The sequence below is a fragment of the Myotis yumanensis genome, unplaced genomic scaffold (genome assembly GCF_028538775.1).
Source record: "Myotis yumanensis isolate MYYU_CA2020_CCGP unplaced genomic scaffold, mMyoYum1.0.hap1 SCAF_7, whole genome shotgun sequence".
In the NCBI taxonomy this organism is placed as follows: Eukaryota; Metazoa; Chordata; class Mammalia; order Chiroptera; family Vespertilionidae; genus Myotis; species Myotis yumanensis.
This window is the reverse complement of record NW_027223758.1, coordinates 81962159-81982197: the sequence shown is the minus strand read 5'-3', so window position 1 is coordinate 81982197 and position 20039 is coordinate 81962159. Positions and strand designations below refer to the sequence as shown.

The following is a 20039-nucleotide window of genomic DNA, read 5'->3' as shown; positions in this document are numbered from 1 at the left end:
AAACACAAGAGGTTACATTTGAGGATTGATCAAGAATGGGAACTTTCCCCTTTAAAAACCATAAACCAAAGTTTAGGAAACAGGTTAATTAGATGTTTGGTTCACAGCATGGAACAGATTCTTTGAGAGATAAAGAGGTTGAAGAAAAGAATGCATGAGACAAGGAGAGGAAGGAGGAGGTGGAGGAGGAAGCAGAGGAAGAAGAAACGGGAGGGGAGGAGGGGAAAGGGAAGCAGGTGAAAGGGAGGGAGGAGGAGGAATGGACGTGGGGAAACATACCTGCTGGGCCTCCGATAATGGACAAGACCAGGTCTGTGAGAGGCTTTCTCCAGACACACCCGGGTCTGCACAGAAATAAGCACCCTGCACCAATGAGGTGTAGTTAGCAATGCAGGTCATTTTTATTAATTATAAATAAAGTACAAAAAATCCACCAAAAGTGAATCTAAGCATTTACACGATTCCTAATGTCTCCGCCTTTTCATTGATGCACTATTGCTTTAATATTCATAATAAATATTCTTCTAGCTTTCTGCTATAAAATAGTCTATGTAGCAAAATGTTGCACAGCACAACAGAACAGAACAGCAGGAGGATTACAAAAAAGGACAATCAACACTGAAGATAATCCTTTCACTTACCAGGGGCAACCAAATTACCCCCTGGAGGGCCCGGTGTGGCTGGCTCCACAGCTGAGAAATGAGCTGCAGCCAAGGCCAGGGGTGGGGTTGGGGGAGGGGAAGGCTGCGGTGAGGAGTGGGGGGCACAGGCCAGCCAGGGCAAAGGGCCCCTTCCCACTCTGACCCTGCAGAGCAGCGTAAGGCATGTCCGTCCAGGAGCCTTGCCAAGAGGGCAGTGTCTGCCAGGCCCAGCTGTGGTGGTCTGCGCCCGGTGGACGACTCCACAGGCCCTCTCCAAGGAAAGCAGGAGAACAAGGCTCCAGGGCGGAGGCAGAAAGGGAAGCTGGCAGGCAGCAGGCAGGAAGCCCAGGGAACGAGACCCATAGTCCAGCCGGAGCAAAGTTGGGGCTTAGGGACCATGCACGGCCCAGACACTTCTCCAAGCCTGGCCAGGCAGTGTGGTGAATTGGGCATCCACTTCCTCCCCCATCAGCACCATCCCAGGGGGCCTCACGTGGAGGGTGGGCGGCTCCATTAGGCAAAGGCAGTGATGTCAAGAGGCAAGAGGCAAGATGGGCTGGAAAGGAGGGGAAGGAGGAGGGGAGGGAAGAGGCAGACATGCGGGAAGCACAGGAGTGTATCTCCTACTCCGGGCCAGGCTTCTTCTGGGGGCATGGACCTCCTCTCTCTCCTTTAGCTCAAAAGCATCTCAGCTCACAGCTGAGCCAGGCTTTGAGGCCACCTCTTCCTCAAACCCTCCCCTAGCACTCCTCCTGGGGAGGTGAGACTGGAGGCCACCCCCATCCACGGCAGTGCCCCCTGCCCACAGCCCCCTGGAGCAATGGCAGAGAGTAAAGAGGAGATACTAGGGAGGAGGAACCATGAGTCTAAAATCTGCATCCCAATCTGTTGTCAAGGGTGATGCCTCAACAATAAAGTCTCCAAGAGATGCTAGGATGGGGTGCCAATTCTAAACACCATAGTTTGGGGCTCACCCCATCCCCGTAACTAACAAGACATGGATTTCAGCTCACTTTCCAAGTGACCGCCAAGCCTTGTGAAAGCACATGCCCCGTATCCAGTGTCCTGCCTCCCCGTCACCCCAGGATGCTGCATATAAAAGGACAGAAACCCTCCGGATATCTCCTTTGAGCAAATCCACTGGATACATTCTCTGTCTACTCTATTCCCCTCCTCTTCTTTCCTTCCTTCCTTTCTTCGCTCCTGAGAGGGTGACTTAACACAGCATGGTAGTCTCCCACCAGATCTGTGTCATTCTCTCTGAGTCCCAGGGACCCTGGAGACCCTCCAGCTCACCTCCAGCTCCCCGCCCCCAAACCCAGAAAACTGAGACACAGAGAGGCCAAGGGATTTGTTCAAGGTCACAGAGAAGGTTACAATAGAGCTGGTCTGAAAACCCGAGCCTCCTAATCTCCAGGCCAGGGTTCATTCTAATAAACCAGGCTCCTGCTGGTCATGTCCAAAGGGAACATTCTGGAATCAGAGGGATTTGTAGCCCAGGTGGAGAGAGTGACCTCCAGTGCCCCCAGAGCTTCCTCAGAAGATGGCGGCAGGGTGGGCTGAGGCGTGGGAAGGGCAAGGGAAGAAGGGAAGACAGGTTAGTGATGAGGAGTCAGGGGGACAAGGGTAGCAAGTGAAAGGATTATCCCAGTCTGCTGACAAGTGCAAATTATATTAATATATGTGCTAAATACAGTCACTATATTGGAGTTTTTCACTAGATCACAGCATACAGAATCAAAGGTTTGCATTTCATATGGAATGTATCCAAAGAGGCCAGCACCACAGTAGGACAGCTTGCAATCACACACCCTGATATTTGGACGAAATAAAGTTCGCGGAATTTTATTTAAAATTTTTTTTTGTATTCGTAGTTGTTTGTCATCGTACCAATGCATGCAAAGCATTCCACTCCCAGAAACAACGGCAAAATGAGGTAATAGGAGTAATAAAAAAAAATTAGTATCCTTTCTAAATAAATAAATTATAATTAAAAATGCAAAACAACTATAAAAATAATTAAATAAGAACCCACGATATCTACAAGTTAGTCATAAATTATGATTGTTAAATATAAGGCATTTAAACTCACAAAACCCTGTAAACTAGCAACGTGCCATGTTTTTTGTTTTTTGTTTTTCATTTTTGTTTTTCTATCAGCTGAAATCGCTCTAGCATTTGCTCTACGCGCGCGCAGGAGATGAAACACGAGGGTGGGGGGCGACCTGACAGACGTTGCTACAGCCCCACGCGGGGAGTGTGTGTCCCGCCGGCTGGCGGGGGCGTTTGGGGGATTTCTTCAGGAAAAAAAAAAATCTGGTGCTTTTTCTTCACCATTGAAAAAACTGTGCTTGTTCATTAGGCGTAAAGGGTTAAGAATACTTGCTCGGAGGCTGGGAACATCTGCAGAAGAGGAGCTAGGGTCCCGCCACAGGTGGTAGGCGAGGGCTGCAGGGCCCAAGGGAGTCCCGGCAAGTGGAGGAGCCCCATGGCCCATCCTCTGTCCGCACAGGCCAGGCTGTGGTGTTGGTTTCGAGATGGGTGTCCTCGGTGGACCCACTACGGCCAGGGCTGTGCTGTGGCTAGGAGGCCCAACTTGATCCTGGGGCAGCTCTTGCCCCAGAAGGCACTCATGCGTCTCAGTCAAGAAAGGGTCTGAGTCCCTTGAGTTGAGCAGAAGGAGGAGGACAGGGGGTCTCCTCCTGGAGGTGGTGGGTGTGAGATGCTGATGCCTGAGCCTGCCTCTTCTCCACTTTTCCTGGCTCCTAAACCAAGGGGGAAGGGGCCTCGAGGGAGCAGAAGCACAGACACCCTGTCCTCCCTTGTTGGCCAGACAGCTGCCCCGATAAAGGAGCTCGGAGGTGCCTGGGACCCTGTCACCTCCTGTGCCCACCTGCAGGGTAAGAGGGCCCCAAAGAGATGAGGGGACAGAGGCTTTAGGCTCTATCCCCAAAGCTAGTGCTGACCTTTTCCCTCCAGGTGATCCCCACCCACCCCAGGCAATGCCTAAAGTTAGCCTGGGGCACTCGGGAGCCTGCAGACAACTGGGAGGAGGAGGAGACTACATCCCACTCTCAGCCTCTGAAACAGACATCGGTGCCCACAGCAAGTCATTCCAACAGCTCAGTTGGCACACAGCTCTAATGACTTGAATGATGTATTAATGTCAGGGAGGATCAGAGAATGTGAGTGTTGGAAGGAAATTTAGCAAGCATCTAATCCAACCTCCTCGCGTGGCAGCAGAGGAAACTGAGGCCCAGAGAGAGGAAGGCCGGTTTCTAGCACTACCCACTTTGTCAGTGAAGAGCCAAGACGGAACCCAGGACTCCAGCTCTCACTCCATCTGGCCTTCCCACTGACTCCCTCTACCTACTGGCCTTTCAAACTGGCCTTAGAGAGAACAAGAGCCCAAGACTATGAGGGGAGTGACCTTCCCTAGACCACCCTGGCTACCTGGGGGTCAAAGCAGGGTGGGGAGAATTCCCAACTTCCAGAGGGAACTAGTAACTAGCTTTCCCCAAAATTCTGCCTCGGAAGTTCTTTCCACTTTGTCGGGGTCTCTACCTTTAGCCCTAGAGACACTGTTCCCACACTGGAATCAGTGAAGGGGACAAGGTCATGCTCATTGCCATTAACCCAGAATCAGACTATTCACCATTTTTGCACTATTCTTTGTGTCTTAGCTCCTCAGCTACAGTGTAAGCTCCCAGAGGAGCTCATCATCTTCTTTGCTATCGCCTGTCTCAACACCTGCACTGGTAGGCGCTCAGGAAAGATGGCTTAGCCTGAGGAACATCCTTGTGCAACCTCCCACCAGAAGCCACCTCCCCGACTCTGCCTGTAGGTGTCCAGAGTAGCCATCCCTCCACCTGACAGTTCCCATTGTGCTAGAAGGTTCCACCTCAAGCCAAAATCTGCCTCCCAGTCATTTTTACCCATTGGTCCTGGTTTTACCCTTTGTAGCAGCAATGCAGACTCAATTTCCTTAACCTTATGGAATTCCTTCATATATGTGATAAATATCCTGGACCCCCTAGTCTTCCCTTATTGATATAAGGGCATTGAGACTTGGGTGGGGGGCGGGCCTTTGAGGGCAGTGCAAACGAGGGGGAGAAGGAGGGGAGGGGTAAAGGAAGAGGGCAGAATCCCAACTGAACTGGGGGGTTTCCTCTTATAGATAAAGAAAGTTGGGTTGGGATTGGTGGATTTGGTGGAATTTGGTAGATTTTCCCATCTCCATCCCTCTGTTCTCCCATGTCTCTGCTCTCCTTGAGGTTCAGAAAATGTGGGGTGGTGCAGAAAGACACACGATATGGTGTCACCTGGAACTTCAGGTCTGCCTCTCCTACCGCCCCCATCCCTCCACTCCAAGGAGGTTCCCAAGAGAGAGCGTGAATGTGTGGGCAGATAGTATTAATCCTCACAACAGCTAGGTGAGGTAGAGAAGTGGAAATGGAGATGCACTTTGTTCTCCCCACTCTAAGGAGAAGGAAACTGAGGCACAGAGAAAGAAAGGGGCTTACCCAACATTACCAAAGAGTCAGAGAAAGAGCCAGAGGCTAGGGACACAGTGCCTCCCAAACCCAGCCAACAGGGTCTCAGCCCAGGGCCTTCTCCAAGGGTCTCCATCAAGATTTGAGCCATCCCAAAGGAAGTTCAAAGTTCTCCTCAAGGTCCACAGTATTTGGCCTCAGCCCTTGAGTGCTAGCTGAGAGCACCTTGGCCAGGACCAAGTATCCATCACCTATGCTATCTTAGCTTCATCATCTGGTTAATTTTTTGCATAGGGAGGCAGTGGCCAAATTGCCTCTTTGTGACAGGGCATATGCAGGCTGAAAGGAGGAAGTTGGCCTGATCAGGGGTATCCTGGATCTGAGGAACCTGGTGGCTACTTTAGTTGAAGGCTGGCCCCTCCCTGGTTCAGTGTGGAACCGGGGGGATGGCTGGAGCTCAGTGGATGGGGTCTGGAGCTGGGGATCCCTCCTTCAAGACAGAATTCTTCTCTTACCTACTCAACCTCTGCCTTCCCAACCCGGCTGAGCCCCTCAAAGGCCCATCTAAGACCCCCATCTGCTCCTTCTCCAGTCCTCCCCGTTCCCAGATGGCCCCTTTCATGCTCCATGCATTGTAAACATGAGAAAAAAACAAAGCAAAAGGAAAAACCAAAATGGAAAACAAAACAAGGACACCCCCATCCCCCTCCCTGCTTCCCAACCTGGGTGAAAAAAATTATCCTTTTTTCATCGTAAACAGGATTTGGCTTTTTTTCTTTTTCATTTCTGATTCCTTTTCCCATTTCTCTCTTAAAGATGGGAAGATTTGGGCTGTCGTTGGTTGCTTCGGTCAGGCACCAAAACAAGAAACTCAATGAGAAATATTTGGTGCGAATTCGGTAATAGCGACATGTCCACCACAAGATGACTAGAGCACCACACACAACATTTTTCTTAAGCTAACATGCTCTGGCTGCCATCCACAGAAATAGCTAGAGACCCCTACATGGTTTCTACGTGGTCGAGAGGTATATATACAATCCTTCAAAGGGCAGGATTGAGGGGCCGGTCTATCAGCTAGGACCTTCAGGATCACGTCCAGATTCTCAGCAGCATGGGCCCCCCCTTCCCACCCCTGCTCTGGGCACGGCCAGCTCCCTCCCTCCCGCGCAGCGAGGCAGATGGGGACAGTCACCATTCTGGATGGGTGGGTCCTCCCCCACCCTTCCTTTCCCTCGGACACGGATACCACCAACTCCTCTTTCCACAAAATGTGCTTGCAGGCTTTTCCTCTACATCAAATGGCTCAGAAGGCAAAGTTTGGCTGCAAGGGCTATGGCCGTGGGGGGACCTGGTGAAGGAAAATGGGGCATCCACTGGCTAATTCCTTCCTCAGCTGTCAGCTCCCAGTTGTGTCTCAATGTCCACCCGGCAGATGGGGCATTTCTTGCTCATGGCGAGCCACTGGTCCACACAGAGTTGGTGAAAAAGGTGCATACAGGGTAGGCGCCTGGAAGAGAGGGGGAGAGTCAGAGGAATGGTTGAGGGGAAGAACCCCAAGGCTGTGCCAGGAGTTGAGGGATAACGGCTACTCAAAGGACCAGGAGACTCACACCCAGGCTACTGGGGGACAGACCAAAGAGGGTCATGGGAGCTCTGCCATGGAGTGAGGCTGTGGCTGGGATGGGAAATCACGACAGGAAGGAGAACCCCCAAATTCTCCTTCTGCATGCAGCCTTTCAGTGTAGCCTGAAACAAAGCCATGGCTTTGTCTTAGACCCATCCAGGCCGAATATCAGGCTGTTCTCTTAAACTTAGGATCTATGCCGGAACCGGTTTGGCTCAGTGGATAGAGCGTCGGCCTGTGGACTGAAAGGTCCCAGGTTCGATTCCGGTCAGGGGCATGTACCTGGGTTGCGGGCACATCCTCAGTAGGAGATGTGCAGGAGGCGGCTGATCGATGTTTCTCTCTCATTGGCGTTTCTAACTCTCTCTCTCTCTCTCCCTTCCTCTCTGTAAAAAATCAATAAAAATATATTTAAAAAAAAAAAAAAACTTAGCACCTATAAGTCCATACCCATAGGCACCACACATCTAGAATGTTCCACACCCCATCATCCTAGAACAACCATGAAACACACTAGGCGCATGCGCGCGCGCACACACACACACACACACACACACACGCACACACACACACTCACACTCGCACACACAAGCAAGCTCCACCCGACACACAGCACATGACTGATCACTAATACCCACAAGGAAAAGGAGATGGAATCCAAGAGGCTGGCCTCCTACCTCACATCTTCTCCATCCTCCAGCATAGACAGACAAATTGTGCACTTCTCGTCAGTGTCTGACTCCTCCCCCTCTTCCTTCTTGCCCTTGCCATTCTGGGGTCTTCTCTAGGAGAAACAAAGGAGGAGCATGTTACCTAGAGCAGACTCACCTGGTGGTCTTGGCCCTTGCAGGCTCTTCCCCCACCTCCCTCCTCCAGTGAGGCAGTCTCTTTTTAAGCTCCTAAGTTATACCCAGACTTCTATGCTCTTCCCAGGCCCTACTCCCTGCCTAATCTCCACCCCTCTTCCTTGCTGCAGAATATAGAGGGTTAAAGCCAAATGAACTTTATTATTGTTGTTCCAGACAATTCATGTCCCAGGCATAAACTTTACACTGCCCTAGGAGCACAGAGTTTGAAAAGGAATTGGATACCAATGAATCAATCCTTTGCAAAATGTTGGCTGTGCATAAACAGCTTCACCTTTTCTGCTTTCCCTTGTCCTGTTTACTCCTCCTTACACCCTTTCTAACCTAGATCCCTGTCTCCAGCCTTCTCCTCCACTTTCAGGTCCAGCATGCTTTGTTCATCCATCCATCCATGCATTCATTCATCTAATTTTCCTTCCTTCCTCCCTCCTTCCCTCCCTCCCTCACTCTTCCCCCTTCTTTCCTCCCTCCCATCCTTCTTTCTTTCCTTCCTCCCTCTCTCCCTTCCTTCCTTCCTTTCTTCCTTCTCCTTACAAATGTCTATTGTGAGGCGCTGAAGATGGGCTCTGGCTTGACCACAATGAGTATGTTCCTGCTCTAAGATTCTCAGTGCTTATCAAGCTTTTCATTCTTAGATTTTTTATTTATTTGTCATCATATCAGACTATATTTTTAGAACAGTTTTAATTTACATAAAAATTGAACAGAAAACATATTGTGCTCCCATTTCTCTCTGCCTCTCAACATATGCAGTTTGCCTTATTATTCGCATCTCGCCTTAGTGTGATGCATTTGTTGCAACTGATGAAGCAATAGTGATACACTACTATTAACTGAAGTCTTCTGGTTTACATTAGGGTTTACTCTTTGTGTTAAACAGCCCTTCGTGTTTTGACAAATGCATATTGTCATGTGTCCACCATTACATACAAAATAGTGTCACTGCCTTAAAAATCCCCTGTGAATCACCTATTCATTCTTCCCTCCCTCTCCTGAGGCCCCTGGCAATAACTGATCTTTTTATTGTCTTTAGTTTTGCCTTTTCCGGAATGGTATGTAGTTGGAATCATACAGTATGCAGCTTTTTTATGCTGGCTTCTTCCACTTTGTAATATGCATTTCCAGTCCTTCATGTCTTTTTATGGCTTTTCATTTCTTGTTATCATGAAATAATATTCCATTGTATGAATGAACCACAGTTTGTCCATTCACTTATTGAGGGACATCTTAGTTGCTTTTAAATTTTTTAATTTAATCTAAAAATGTTTAAACTTAAATTCCTGGCTTCTAATCCTACCTCAGATTCCTGGCAACAATTCTGGAGAATCTACCTCTGTAGGCTTAAGGTAGAGCCTGTGAATATGTGGCTTTAAAAGCTCCCCAGATGATCTTGATGTTCAATGAGAATTGGAAATGCTGCTCTGAAGTCTTAGTTGACCATTTGTCTACATGTGAGACTGGAGTTGGGATTCTTTTCTAAGGCAAGTCTTAGCCTTCTGTGTAGGCACTCCCCTTGCTCATCCCACTCAGATTCTAACATTCATTTCCCTGTACACCTTCCTAATATACCAACTCACAAGTCCACATGCACACACATAGCCAGCCTCCTCCCTTATTAATGAGAGGCCACCATATCCCCTCCTAGTTACACCTGACAGAGGCAAAGGAGAAAACCTGGGAAGGTATTGCTGCTTCAGAGCATCTAATCAGAGCAAAGGCTTCTAGATTTTGGACTGTGCCCCTCTGTGGACAGCCAGGCCAAAGTCAACCTATATCCTCCCCACCCTCACCCCTACTATACATGCTGGCCTGCTGGCTGACTCACCTTCTTGTACTTGTGGGGGAAGGTGAACCTCTCAATGGTGTTCTGTACAGCTCCTCGAGTCACATTTCCCAACCTGTCCTCAAGCTGCAGCAGCTCCTGCAAAGAGAAAAATGTGGACGTGTGCACTCATGTGCAAAGGCACACGTACACATGTGATGAGAAGGAGAGGCACTGACAGATGTTAGCAGGAAGCATTCACACAGCCATTCAGAAGAACTTGTCTGAAAGAACAAAATATCTCTACTTGCTCTCATTTTCTTTCTCTTCCTCTCAACCCAAGGCTCCTCCTGCCCCACTCACTCCCTACCCACCAGCAGGGGAAAAGGAGAGAGGACATGATAAATGGCAGTGATGAATGATAATAGCTTCTCCACCAACCCCACTGGAGCCAAGCTGGACAGAGGATTCCCAGACAGAGGGGCAGGCGTACCTCATAGCTCTCCCGCACAGCAGAGATGTGTCTGCTGGGGTTCAGTCCCTGGAGAGCAAGGAAGTGAAGCTGAGGGTAAGGGTAGTTTCGGATTTCATGGACAACCTGTCAAGGAGAAAATGCCTCAGATAGGATTCAAGCCTTCATGATCCCAGCATCCGACTCCTCCTCCCATAACCGCCAATCTGCATACCCTGTGACACTGTGGGCAGAAGTGTCCTTTTTCCTGCTCCTGGTCTCCCTCACCCCCGCAAGAACCGAGCCTATGCTGGGCCAGCCCCAGAACGAATAACAAAATCAATAGGTAACAGCTGGCCTGATGGGGCATTTATTTCATGCCAGGTACTGTTCTAAGCCCTTCAGATAGTTAACTAATGATCTCATTGGATTTGTAATGAGGATGCAATTACTATCCCCATTTTACTGATAGGGTAAATGAGACACAGGCACATTTAGTAAGTGGCCCAACTTATGCAACCAAGCGGCAGAACCACCATTTCAAACCCAGGCAATTGTGGGGAAGTGGGGGCAGAGTCAATTCCCTCCACCTTGACTCCACATTGTCTGACCCAGGTGGGGCAAGTGAGGGCACAACATTTAAGGGGGCACTGTGATCGAGACAAATAATATTTTATTGCAACATTTTTTTAAAAAAATCAAAATTAATATAAAATATCTGTAATGAACAAAATGTCAAATTTTTCAATACAGAGAGGATCTGCCCCTGTACTTGTTTGGTGCTGCCTCGCTCACCTCGCCCCGACCCGGTGTGAGTCAGAGGGCCAGGTGTCCAGCATACTAGTAGCTCCTCGTCTTAGTCACTGCATGGCCCTGGCCTGCTACTTAACCTCTCCATGCCTCAGTTTGCTAATCTGTAAAATAGGGATATTACCTCTTCTTGTGGAGTTATCGAGAGGCTTAAATAATTCATTTAAATTGCTTAGAACAGTGCCTGGTATGCAGTAAGTGCTCAATAAGTGTTAGCTTTTATTCTCAGTAAATGGTGCTTTATAACAGGAACCATAGGACCTCAGGGCTGAAAGACTGCTGAGATTACTGGTCCACGCCCCTCATTTTACAGATAAGGAGACTGAGGTGCTGAGTGGTTAAAGGCAGAGGCAAGGACTGGCAGGCTGGAATTGTGCTTCGGGGCAGCAACGTGAAGAAGCTGCCTGGGAATAAGAAGATTTTCAGTCTTTTGCTACAGTATTATTGTTGTTGTTAGTTTAATGAAACATCTTCACCTTCATTCCGTGCAGCTTGCAATGCCCCCAAACGGAACCTGATCCTTTTGCAGACTCAGCACCCTGCAGTGAAGAGAAGCCCAGCCCCTGCAGGAAGCTGACTGGATCAGCAGCCAGGCCACCCCTTGGGTCTCTTATGTTCCTCACACCAGTCCTGTGAGATGGGCCAGGCAGGTGTCTTCACCCCATGTCATCCCATTTCACAGATAAGTGAACTAACACCCAGGCAGGCACTGACGCTGAGAAACGAACTAAGCGCAGTCATACAGGGTCCAGAGCCCATCCTGCTTGCTCTTAGCCCTGAGCCTTTCCCCACACCTGCAACTGCCCCCTTCCACCCTCCATTGCCCACCCAGTCCTTTCAGCAGTATGAGCTTCTCGTGCAACAGGTGCTCTCAAGTCAGAGTGGGAGTAAGAGTTGGGAGGGGAGGGGAGCAGTTGGCCTGCCTGGGACCGAGGCACACAGAGGAACAGGGCACAGGGAGTAGGACACAAGGGAGCTGCAGGCCTCGGCCCACCACGTCCCCCAACAGGCAACAGGAGTCTGTTCCTGGCAGAGCCCCCTCACTCACCATCTGCGTGGAGGAGGAGTTTCTGGGAAAGTGGTGCATTCGAGGCGTCGCTAGGTAATGCTGATAGTGCTGAAGGATGGGCCGCACCTGGAACTGAGCAGGGCTCAAGCTGGCGTCCACACTGAGATCCCTGCGGGGACACGGCCACAGTGAGCCACGGGGAGGGGGGGCTGGTACTCAGCCATGGGGTGACAGAAGGGACCTCAGACATCAAGCCCATGGTGGAGAACCAGAGTCACAAACAGCCAGAGCTGCAAGAAGCTGGACCTCAGTCACCCGTCCCCTCTCTTAACAGACAGAAATGAGACTCAGAGAAGTAAGAGCTCTGCAAGGTGTGAAGGGGCTAGAACAGTCAAGACCTCATATAACCTTTTGAAACGAGTGCACCTAAGTACCCTTCCAGGACACAGCCCGCACCCCCGAGAGAAATGCTAAAAGAAAAATCCAGATAGAGCTGGTCAGGGATGCGGAGCAAAGACAAGGTCCAAATATAGTGGAGCGGGTAGAGGCCATACTTCAACCACTTGGAGCAAACAAGAGAAGAGGACCTCAGCTTCTGTGAGTCGGGACCTGTTACCCTGGACCCTACCCCCACCCCACTCCTAAAAGTATAGGAAAATTTATTTTACTTAAAAATTGATCCATTAATGCAACTGAAAAGGAACCAGGGCTCCTTGGGGAAATGGCTAATTTCAGGTCTGGAGCATGAAATGTGCAAAATGAGATTGAGTGAAACATTTTATCGTAACTGAAAACACTACCGGGGTCATGTCAAAACCATCCAGAAGAGGTGGAAATTGGCCAGAGTTTGGACAATTTGCATGTCAATGAGCATAAATGCAATAGATTGAAACACATCAGACAGGTACAAATCCACAAGGTGAAGTGACCCTAAAGAACACTGGTCCCTTTGAAGAATGCTAAGGAACCAACTCTGCATTTTGAAAACTAGTAAATAAAGTGGTGGTGGTGGGGCGGGGCGGGGTGGGGGGCAGACAACCATTTATCTTGTCTTTCTTCTATTAACTGTACTTCAGGGTAACCAAGTAGTTGATGAAGGGAAATTTATCTTATAAAATTTTTCTGGCTAATAAATGAGTAAGGAATGATTGAACTCCTTTTTGTATATCCTAAAGAAATAAAGGATCTGGCAGGCAAGGATCATCAATGGCTACTAACATCTCAAAAGGAGAGACAACCAGCTTCTGCTGGAAAAAACAACACCACCTTTAAAGTATTTTTGCCAAAAAGTAAGAGCTGGACCAAAATCTGCTCAAACCTTGACCTGTGGGGAAATAGGACACTGAGGAACATTGTAAGCGATACCACCAGAGTGTGACCAGCAGAATCCAGATCAGGGGAACTACAGAAAAAATACCTGATTTCTGCTTCTAGCCATGATACATCTATAATGTATATATTCCTAGATTTTCTATATATATTAGCCAGGTTCCATGAAACAACTCCTGATAAATATGTCCTTTGGGAAATAAGTTAAACTCTTTTTTTCCCCCTTAAATATGTGGGGTGACATTGATCATATAGATTTTAGCTGTAGATTTCTATGATATCAGATCTGTATATTGCACTGTATGCCCACCATCCAAAGTCAAATCTTCTTCCATCACCCTTCACCCCCTTCACCCCTCAAAAGTTAAATTCTTGGAGCCAGTCAGAAGCAAACTTAGAAATTTAGTAGTCCAGCCCCTGTTTCTTTCTTTCTTTTTCTTTTAAACTTCTCCTGAGGATATTATTTCATTGATTTTTTTAGAGAGAGTGGAAGGGAAGGAGTTTGGGGAGAGAGAGAGAGAGAAACATTGATGTGTGAGAGACATATCGATTAGTTGTCTCCTGCATGAGCCCCAACTGGGGCCAGTGATTGAGCATGCAACTGAAATATGTGCCCTTGACCAGGAATCAAACCCGAAACTCTTCAGTTGGCAGGCTGGCCCTCTAACCACTGAGCGACCGGCCAGGGCTGGCCCCTCTTTCTTCAGACCTATCTTTGGCCTGAAAATTGGCCTTTTCCATGTTCCTTGGCTAGCCAGTTAGCGTCATCGGGGTTTCTGACCCTTGCCCGAGCTTATCCCGTGACCTGCATCGCTGAGGGAGTTCCACGGGGTACCCTCCTGCGGCTGAAACTCTGACTCTTTGCAGTCTCAGGGGACCCAGCCTAGTCAAAGCAGCAAAGACACATTCAGAGAATTCTGCGAAAGCAAAGTCGCAAGGAACTCGGAGCAGAGTTGCTCCAAATCCAAAAATGCTGAGTGGAGAAGCACCTCGGCCTTCGGGTGAGAGGGATGATCTGCCCAGGTTGGGCCTGGACAGGCTGTGGGATTCCCTCTTCTCATCTCATCAGAAGAGTCCTTCCTAACCCCAGGATCCCTGAACAGCGGATGCTGCTCGGACCCTAAAAGAGCCTGGGTGTGGACTTTAGCCCAGGAGACTTCAGCCCTTGGAGAAGCAGTGCCTGCCGCCTTCCTGCTGTTGCCACTGGCCTGTGAGAACACGGCTGAGTTTTGAAAGGGGTCATAGAAACACCCCAAAGGCCTGAGCCACCGGGTTGCTCAGAACGGTGCCCTGGAGATTTCCATGGACATTGTCTCAAAGCACCAGTTTTATCAGCTGCGTCTAAACATCAGCCTCAACTTTGTCTTCCGCTGCCAGTGGCCTTGGAGTGTGGAGCAGTCTGGTCTGAACCTTATGTCCTTTGCACGGAGCTTGCTCAGAAAGTGTGAGCCGGGAGGCTGCTGAGGCAGAGCTGCCTGCAGGAGGATAGGAGGAGGCTCTTGTCCTCGCCCACCCTCCTTCTCAGGTCCAGGTGCCTGGGTGTCTCCGCTGGGCAGGGCCAGAGGCGGGTGGTAGAGCCGGGTGCTGTCTGCACTGGGGGCCAGAGTTGGAACCACAGAGCCAGGATTAAGCCATAGAGGGAGCATGATAAGGATGGAGACACTGGAGTGGTGGCTCAAGGTCAAGGTCAGGTTACCGAGCCACGGCCAGAAAGGGAGTATGCATCCTGGTTGAGAGAGGCTGCTTGTGTAGAACTAAAATATCCTCAAGGAAGAGGAAAAGGCCGGGGCTAGACGAGGACAGGTGAGGTGTCTTAATTCCTGAAATAATTTAGGGCAGAATTCAGTGGTTTCTGATGCTTCTCTAACGGAAAAGGGGGTGGAGAGGGGTTGCAGACACACTCTCCCCACCTCCCCTCCAGGGCTCCTCGCGGAGGTAGGAGTAGCCCTCCTAGAATTCATTTCCTGCCATCTCATTTCCAGACCTCGCTTCTCCTGGCAGGAGAGGCCTCCCTGGAAAAGAGGGGCAGGATGCCATCAGCATGATCACAAAAAGGCCTCTGTCACTCACAGGAAGCTGGCCCTTGTGGAGCAGAGCTAATTACAAGGGAGGAGAAAGGGTCGCCTCCTCCTCTGGAAAGCGCTTCCTACTTGGGAAGTGGGGACTGAACAGGGAGAAAGGGCCCAGGAGTGGGCTCAGGTGGGCTCAGGACAGGGCCTCCCAGCAGCCCCTGCTGGGGCACGGACCAGCCTCTTGGCCTCAGTCTTTATGCTTCCCCAGACCAGCAGGGGTCAGGAATGCAGAGGGATTGAAAGGAGGGAGGGAGGGGAGGAGATTTGCTAAATAATCAAAGTGGCCAAGGGCAGTGCCCAGCTGCTCCTCCCGACTTCTCTCCACGACTCTCTCCTGTGTCACCTGTCCAGTCCCACTCGCCAGGTTGGACCCCTGTGTTTGCTCGGACCGCTCAGGGTGTGCAAGGGTTCTGGGTGCCCATGTGGGCCGGATTGAAATAGATTGGATTGACTGGATGCTGAGGGACAGAATTCAATCCAAACTGCAATTAAATCTCCCTGATTTGAATCTGCTAATTAGAAAAGGCTGCGCTGAAGTCGGCCGCCGTGCAATCTGTCTTTACGGGGAGCGTTCAATTTGACAGAGTGTACCTGAGAATCAGCAGGGGCCTGGGACAGCAGAGCAGGTTGAAACAACTACTTCCTGTCTTGGGAGCACCGTTGGCTGTCAATCAACCAGCGCTATCCTTTGGAATCATTCCTTGGTGCCCAGGCCTAGGTTGCTCCCAGAGCAGCCCTGGACTGAGCCAGTCTGCGTGACTAACTGGCTGCGAAATGACACCACTGCACATCTTTTTGTTTAGTCTATCCTTCCCGTTGAGGTTTTTCTGTTATTTTGTATATATGTTTCTACATTCTTTAAAAAGAAGTTTTTGCCTCAAAGTAAGAATAGCACAAAAAATTCCTGGATACCCTTCACCCAGATTCCCCAAGTGGTAACAGTTTACTATTTTACTCTCTCTCTCTCTCTCTCTCTTTCCCTCCCTCCCTCCTAACCTCCCTCCCCCCCCCCCCCCCCCCCACACCACATACATTTCTCTAGGAATTTTTTCCTGAACTATTTAAAAATAAGTTTCAGGCATGATGCCCTTTACCTCTAACTACTTCAGGGAACTGCATGAGTTTTTCAAGTGTTTGGGAGTTCAGATCCAACCTGAGTTTAGATCAGCCCTCTCCTGAGCTAGAACAGAGAGTCTGGTGGGACCCAGGATCCAAAACCAAGCAACACTACATCCCAGGGCAACAAAGACCTCCGTCCCACGTGCAGGAGATGGCAGGAAGCCTTCACAGCGGCCCAGCGCCTACACCACCTCAAACCCTCTCCCCAGGTTCTCCCTGGAGTCCTTGCCTCCAATCTGGCTGGCTGTCTCCTTGCTGGCATGCCCTGGCTCTTCTCTGTGGGCTGCTTGAGGTTCACCCTCTCCAGGAAGCCTTCCCTGACTCTTCTTTCTGCCCTCCTCCCAAGCACCACTGCTTCCTAGCCCTCATTGAGCTTAGCAAATGTTTTGCATCTCTGCCCCCACCTCCCCTGCAGGAGCAGGAGCCCTAAGCCTCATCTGGGTACATGGGCACCCAACCGCATCTGAGCGAACTGTCAGGCCCGGGCCCGGTGGGGACCATTGGCCCTGAGGGTAGCTGGGGACAGGGGCACAGCCTGGGGCGTGAGGACTGGGCCTCCTGTACCACTCAAGGGAAGGAAACAGAAACTCCATGGGTTGGGCAAGACCACTCACCCTCCATCCCTTTCCCAGGGACCAGAAAGACTCACCAGTCAGTGCCCTCAGCCAGATACCTGGGCTGAGGTGTCTGGAGTTGGTGGCCGAAGTCGAAGCTGGGGTAGAGCCGGTGGGGGTGGACAGACACGCGCTCCTGACTCCGCCTGCACCAGAAGGGAAGGAGGCCCATGGCGTCAGGGCTGCCCAGGCCAGCCCAGCTCCCAGCAGCTCTGAGCAGTCCCAGCCAGCCTACAGAGCAGAAGCTTTGCCCCTCGTCCCAAACTCTGAGGAAGCATCCCAGCTGGACAGCAGCCAGGAACTCAGACATTCCTGTTCTGTCCAGCTGCCCACTGTACTGAGGCCTCTTCCTGGGTTTGTCTGCTGCAGGTCACCTGCCCCTCCAGCTCCCTGTCTCTTCTGCTCCCTCTCCTACTTCCGTTGTCCTTGGTGGGCTGTCTTCAGGACACTCAGATCTACCTCCTGCAGGCTCTCCCACCTCTGTGCACCCTCTGTTTCCCCCAGGCTCTTCTCTCCTTGACCCTTCTTCACACTCTTCCCAGCTTTAACAGCCCAGGTCAAAGCCACCTCCTACAGGAAGGCCTCCCTGAACAATCCAGTCATGGTGACCCCTCCTCCCTCTGACCCCATACAGCACTCACCCCTACAGTTAGGGATGCTTATGGCCTTCGAGATCATCTAGCCAAGAGGTTATCAAAGTGTGCTGCAGCTCCCCTGGGAATCCTCCATAGGGGTTATGAGCTCAAAACTATGTTCATAATCCTTCTAGGAGGTTATTTCCTTTTTCATTCTCTCACAAGTGAGCACTGGAGATTTCCAGTAACTGTGTGACATGTGATTTGCAACAGAAGCCGACGCGAGAACACAGTTGTCTCCTATTAAGCCAGGCATTGAAGAGATTTGCAATTATGTTCTAAAAAAGAAAAGGGGTCACTCTACTTACCGCATTAATATATAACTATTTTTCAAAAATGTATTATTGGTGTTAACATATAATGAGTTTGTGGTTATTTTTAAATGAATTAATAAGTATTTTTTAAATTTCTGTTTTAATTTCTAATAAGTATCAATAGTCCTAACCATAAACACAGAAGCTTGAGGACCACTGAGCTAGTCCAACTCTTTCTCATGACAGTTGAGGCTCCTGAGGGAAGCGATTTGCCCAGGATTCCCCGGCGCCTTCAGACCTTTAGGTTAGTGATGTCTAACTTTACTCTCCATTTGGTTCATAGCCGGTCTCTCCAACAGACCAGGGGCTCTTTGAAGGCAGGGCCGAACCAGCATGTCCTTTGGTTATTCCTTAGGGATCTTGGGTCTTAGAACCAGGTGCCCAGGAAGCTAGTGGGGATGTGGAGGGTGCCCAGTCAAATCTCCCACAAGGTGCAACCTTCCACGGCAAGCATCAGTGACCACCAGCTGCCCAGCTCCCGTCCCTTACCTGGGCAATGAGACAGGGATGCACACTGGCTACCGAGGGAGTCCTGTGGAGTCCAGGCAGCTCCCACTGCCTGAATAAGTCCCTCTTATCTAACTGAGCAAAAGCGGCCTCGGCACAGACCCACTTAGGGGCTGCGTAGTGACTGCCCTGGGTCCCACCCCCGCCCCACCGGCCACCAGGAAGCACCCACCTGGGGTGCGAGACGAGCCTGCGGTGCTGGGCTTCCAGGAGCTGCTGCTGCAGGAGGTATTGCTGGTGCAGGGCCTGAGGTAGGAAGGAGGGACCTGTGACATCCTGGAACTGCAGGGTGGGCAGCGGGGTCAGGGACTGGTGCAGGGCGCCGCTGTGCTGGTGGGCCGGGGCCATGTGGGCGCTGAGGCCCGGCTGTGACTGCACGGGGTGGGCCAGGGGGAAGTCGGGCGCGAGCTGCTGCGGCTGCAGGGGGCCCAGGTGGAAGTGGCGGCAGGAGGTAGCGTGCGGATGCTGAGACCTTTGAAAGGGGGCACCTGGAGAGGCAAGGACAGAGAGAAGACCCCGTGAGGACCAGCGCTGCGTCCCTCCCCCCACAGACGCCGCCACCACCCCGGGCACCTCCTGCAGCTGCTGAAACTCCAGACCTTCATGAGGACACAGCAAGGGTCATTGCTTTTATGTCCATTTGGTCATCTTTAATACGCCAAGGAAAGGCCCGTGCCTTACATGTTGGAGGAGAGAGGGATGCTCTCTTTAATGAATAGATAAGCATCCTTTAAAAAATTAACACACTTGTAAAAGGGGTTTTGAGGTCCCTGAGACAGACTGGCTTTCTTGAATTAGACTCCTCCCATGCAACCTCTGATCTCAACACCTTTTCTAATAGATGCCACATAGAGAACACTGCGACCGGCCTAGCCAAGCTCTGAGCTCCCTGAAGCCTTGGCTAGCCAGGACCAGCCCGTGGGAACCCTCGTTTCCAGAGAGAAAACAACCAGAAGGTGTTTTCCATGCAGTTTTAAGAAGAAAACTAACCACCCTAATATAATTAAGCAATATGTTCTAATATTATAATTTATTTAAAAGCAACCATTTCTAGGAATAAGGTGGGCTCAGGCAACATCTAACCGGGTCTCCGTTAGTTTGCTAAATAAAATTGAGCTCGATGACAAGCAGGCCTTACAAATTCTCCAGGAGCAAAGCTGTAGCTCCCAGCACTGCAGTCAGGAAGGTTTGCGGAGGCTTCCTGCTAAACACGGCAGGTGCAGCTCCTCCCCAAACCCCACGGAAATGAGAGCAAAGGGGCAAAGAGCAGACAAACAGACAAGGACAGAGGGAATAGGAGAGGTGACAGGAGCAGGCAACAGGTGGCAACAGATTTTTGGAAGCTGGAAAGCAGATGGGGAGTTAGCAGAGATGAGAAACCAGAAACCAAGTTCTAACCAAAGGGATGGTCAGCAAGAAGTGGGGGCAGGATCTTGGCATGCGTGCTGGAAGGTCAGGAATTGGAGGCGGTGGCTACTGTGGAAGGCAGGAGAGAGGGTGGAGCTGAGAACGGGATGACAAGTCATATGAAAGCAGTCTGGGGCTGCTCACCCTGTCATTTTGTGGGGAAGCTGAGCCAGAGAGGCTCCAATAGAGGAGGGCTGGGCGATGCACATGCTCAAACTGGAGGGTTAGGCGAACGCCTACGAATGGATCTTTGGAAACCCTGCCTCTTCCGCCAGTGGCTTCTGAGAGAGCTGTCACCCAGGCGCCCCTCCCCTGCACCCTCCAGAGCCTTAGACTGGAAACTGGTCCCAGAAAAAGGTCTAGAGATGCTTCTGGTTGGGAGC

At 50.5% G+C, this 20039-nt stretch overlaps 1 protein-coding gene across 1 annotated transcript in view; it reads right to left on the bottom strand.

Annotated features, from left to right (window-relative positions):
* Positions 1–396: 396 nt before the first annotated feature.
* ARK2C (arkadia (RNF111) C-terminal like ring finger ubiquitin ligase 2C) overlaps positions 397–20039 on the bottom strand; it is an 82489-nt gene continuing 62846 nt past the window's right edge. Inside the window, exons 2-8 of the mRNA XM_070421096.1 lie at positions 18422–18737; positions 16829–16939; positions 11699–11828; positions 9883–9987; positions 9453–9548; positions 7439–7545; positions 397–6644 (exon numbers count right to left, since the gene is read on the bottom strand). Of these exons, the coding sequence (XP_070277197.1) occupies positions 6527–6644; positions 7439–7545; positions 9453–9548; positions 9883–9987; positions 11699–11828; positions 16829–16939; positions 18422–18737 (983 nt within the window). The 3' untranslated portion in view covers positions 397–6526. The remainder of the gene's footprint in view (positions 6645–7438; positions 7546–9452; positions 9549–9882; positions 9988–11698; positions 11829–16828; positions 16940–18421; positions 18738–20039) is intronic.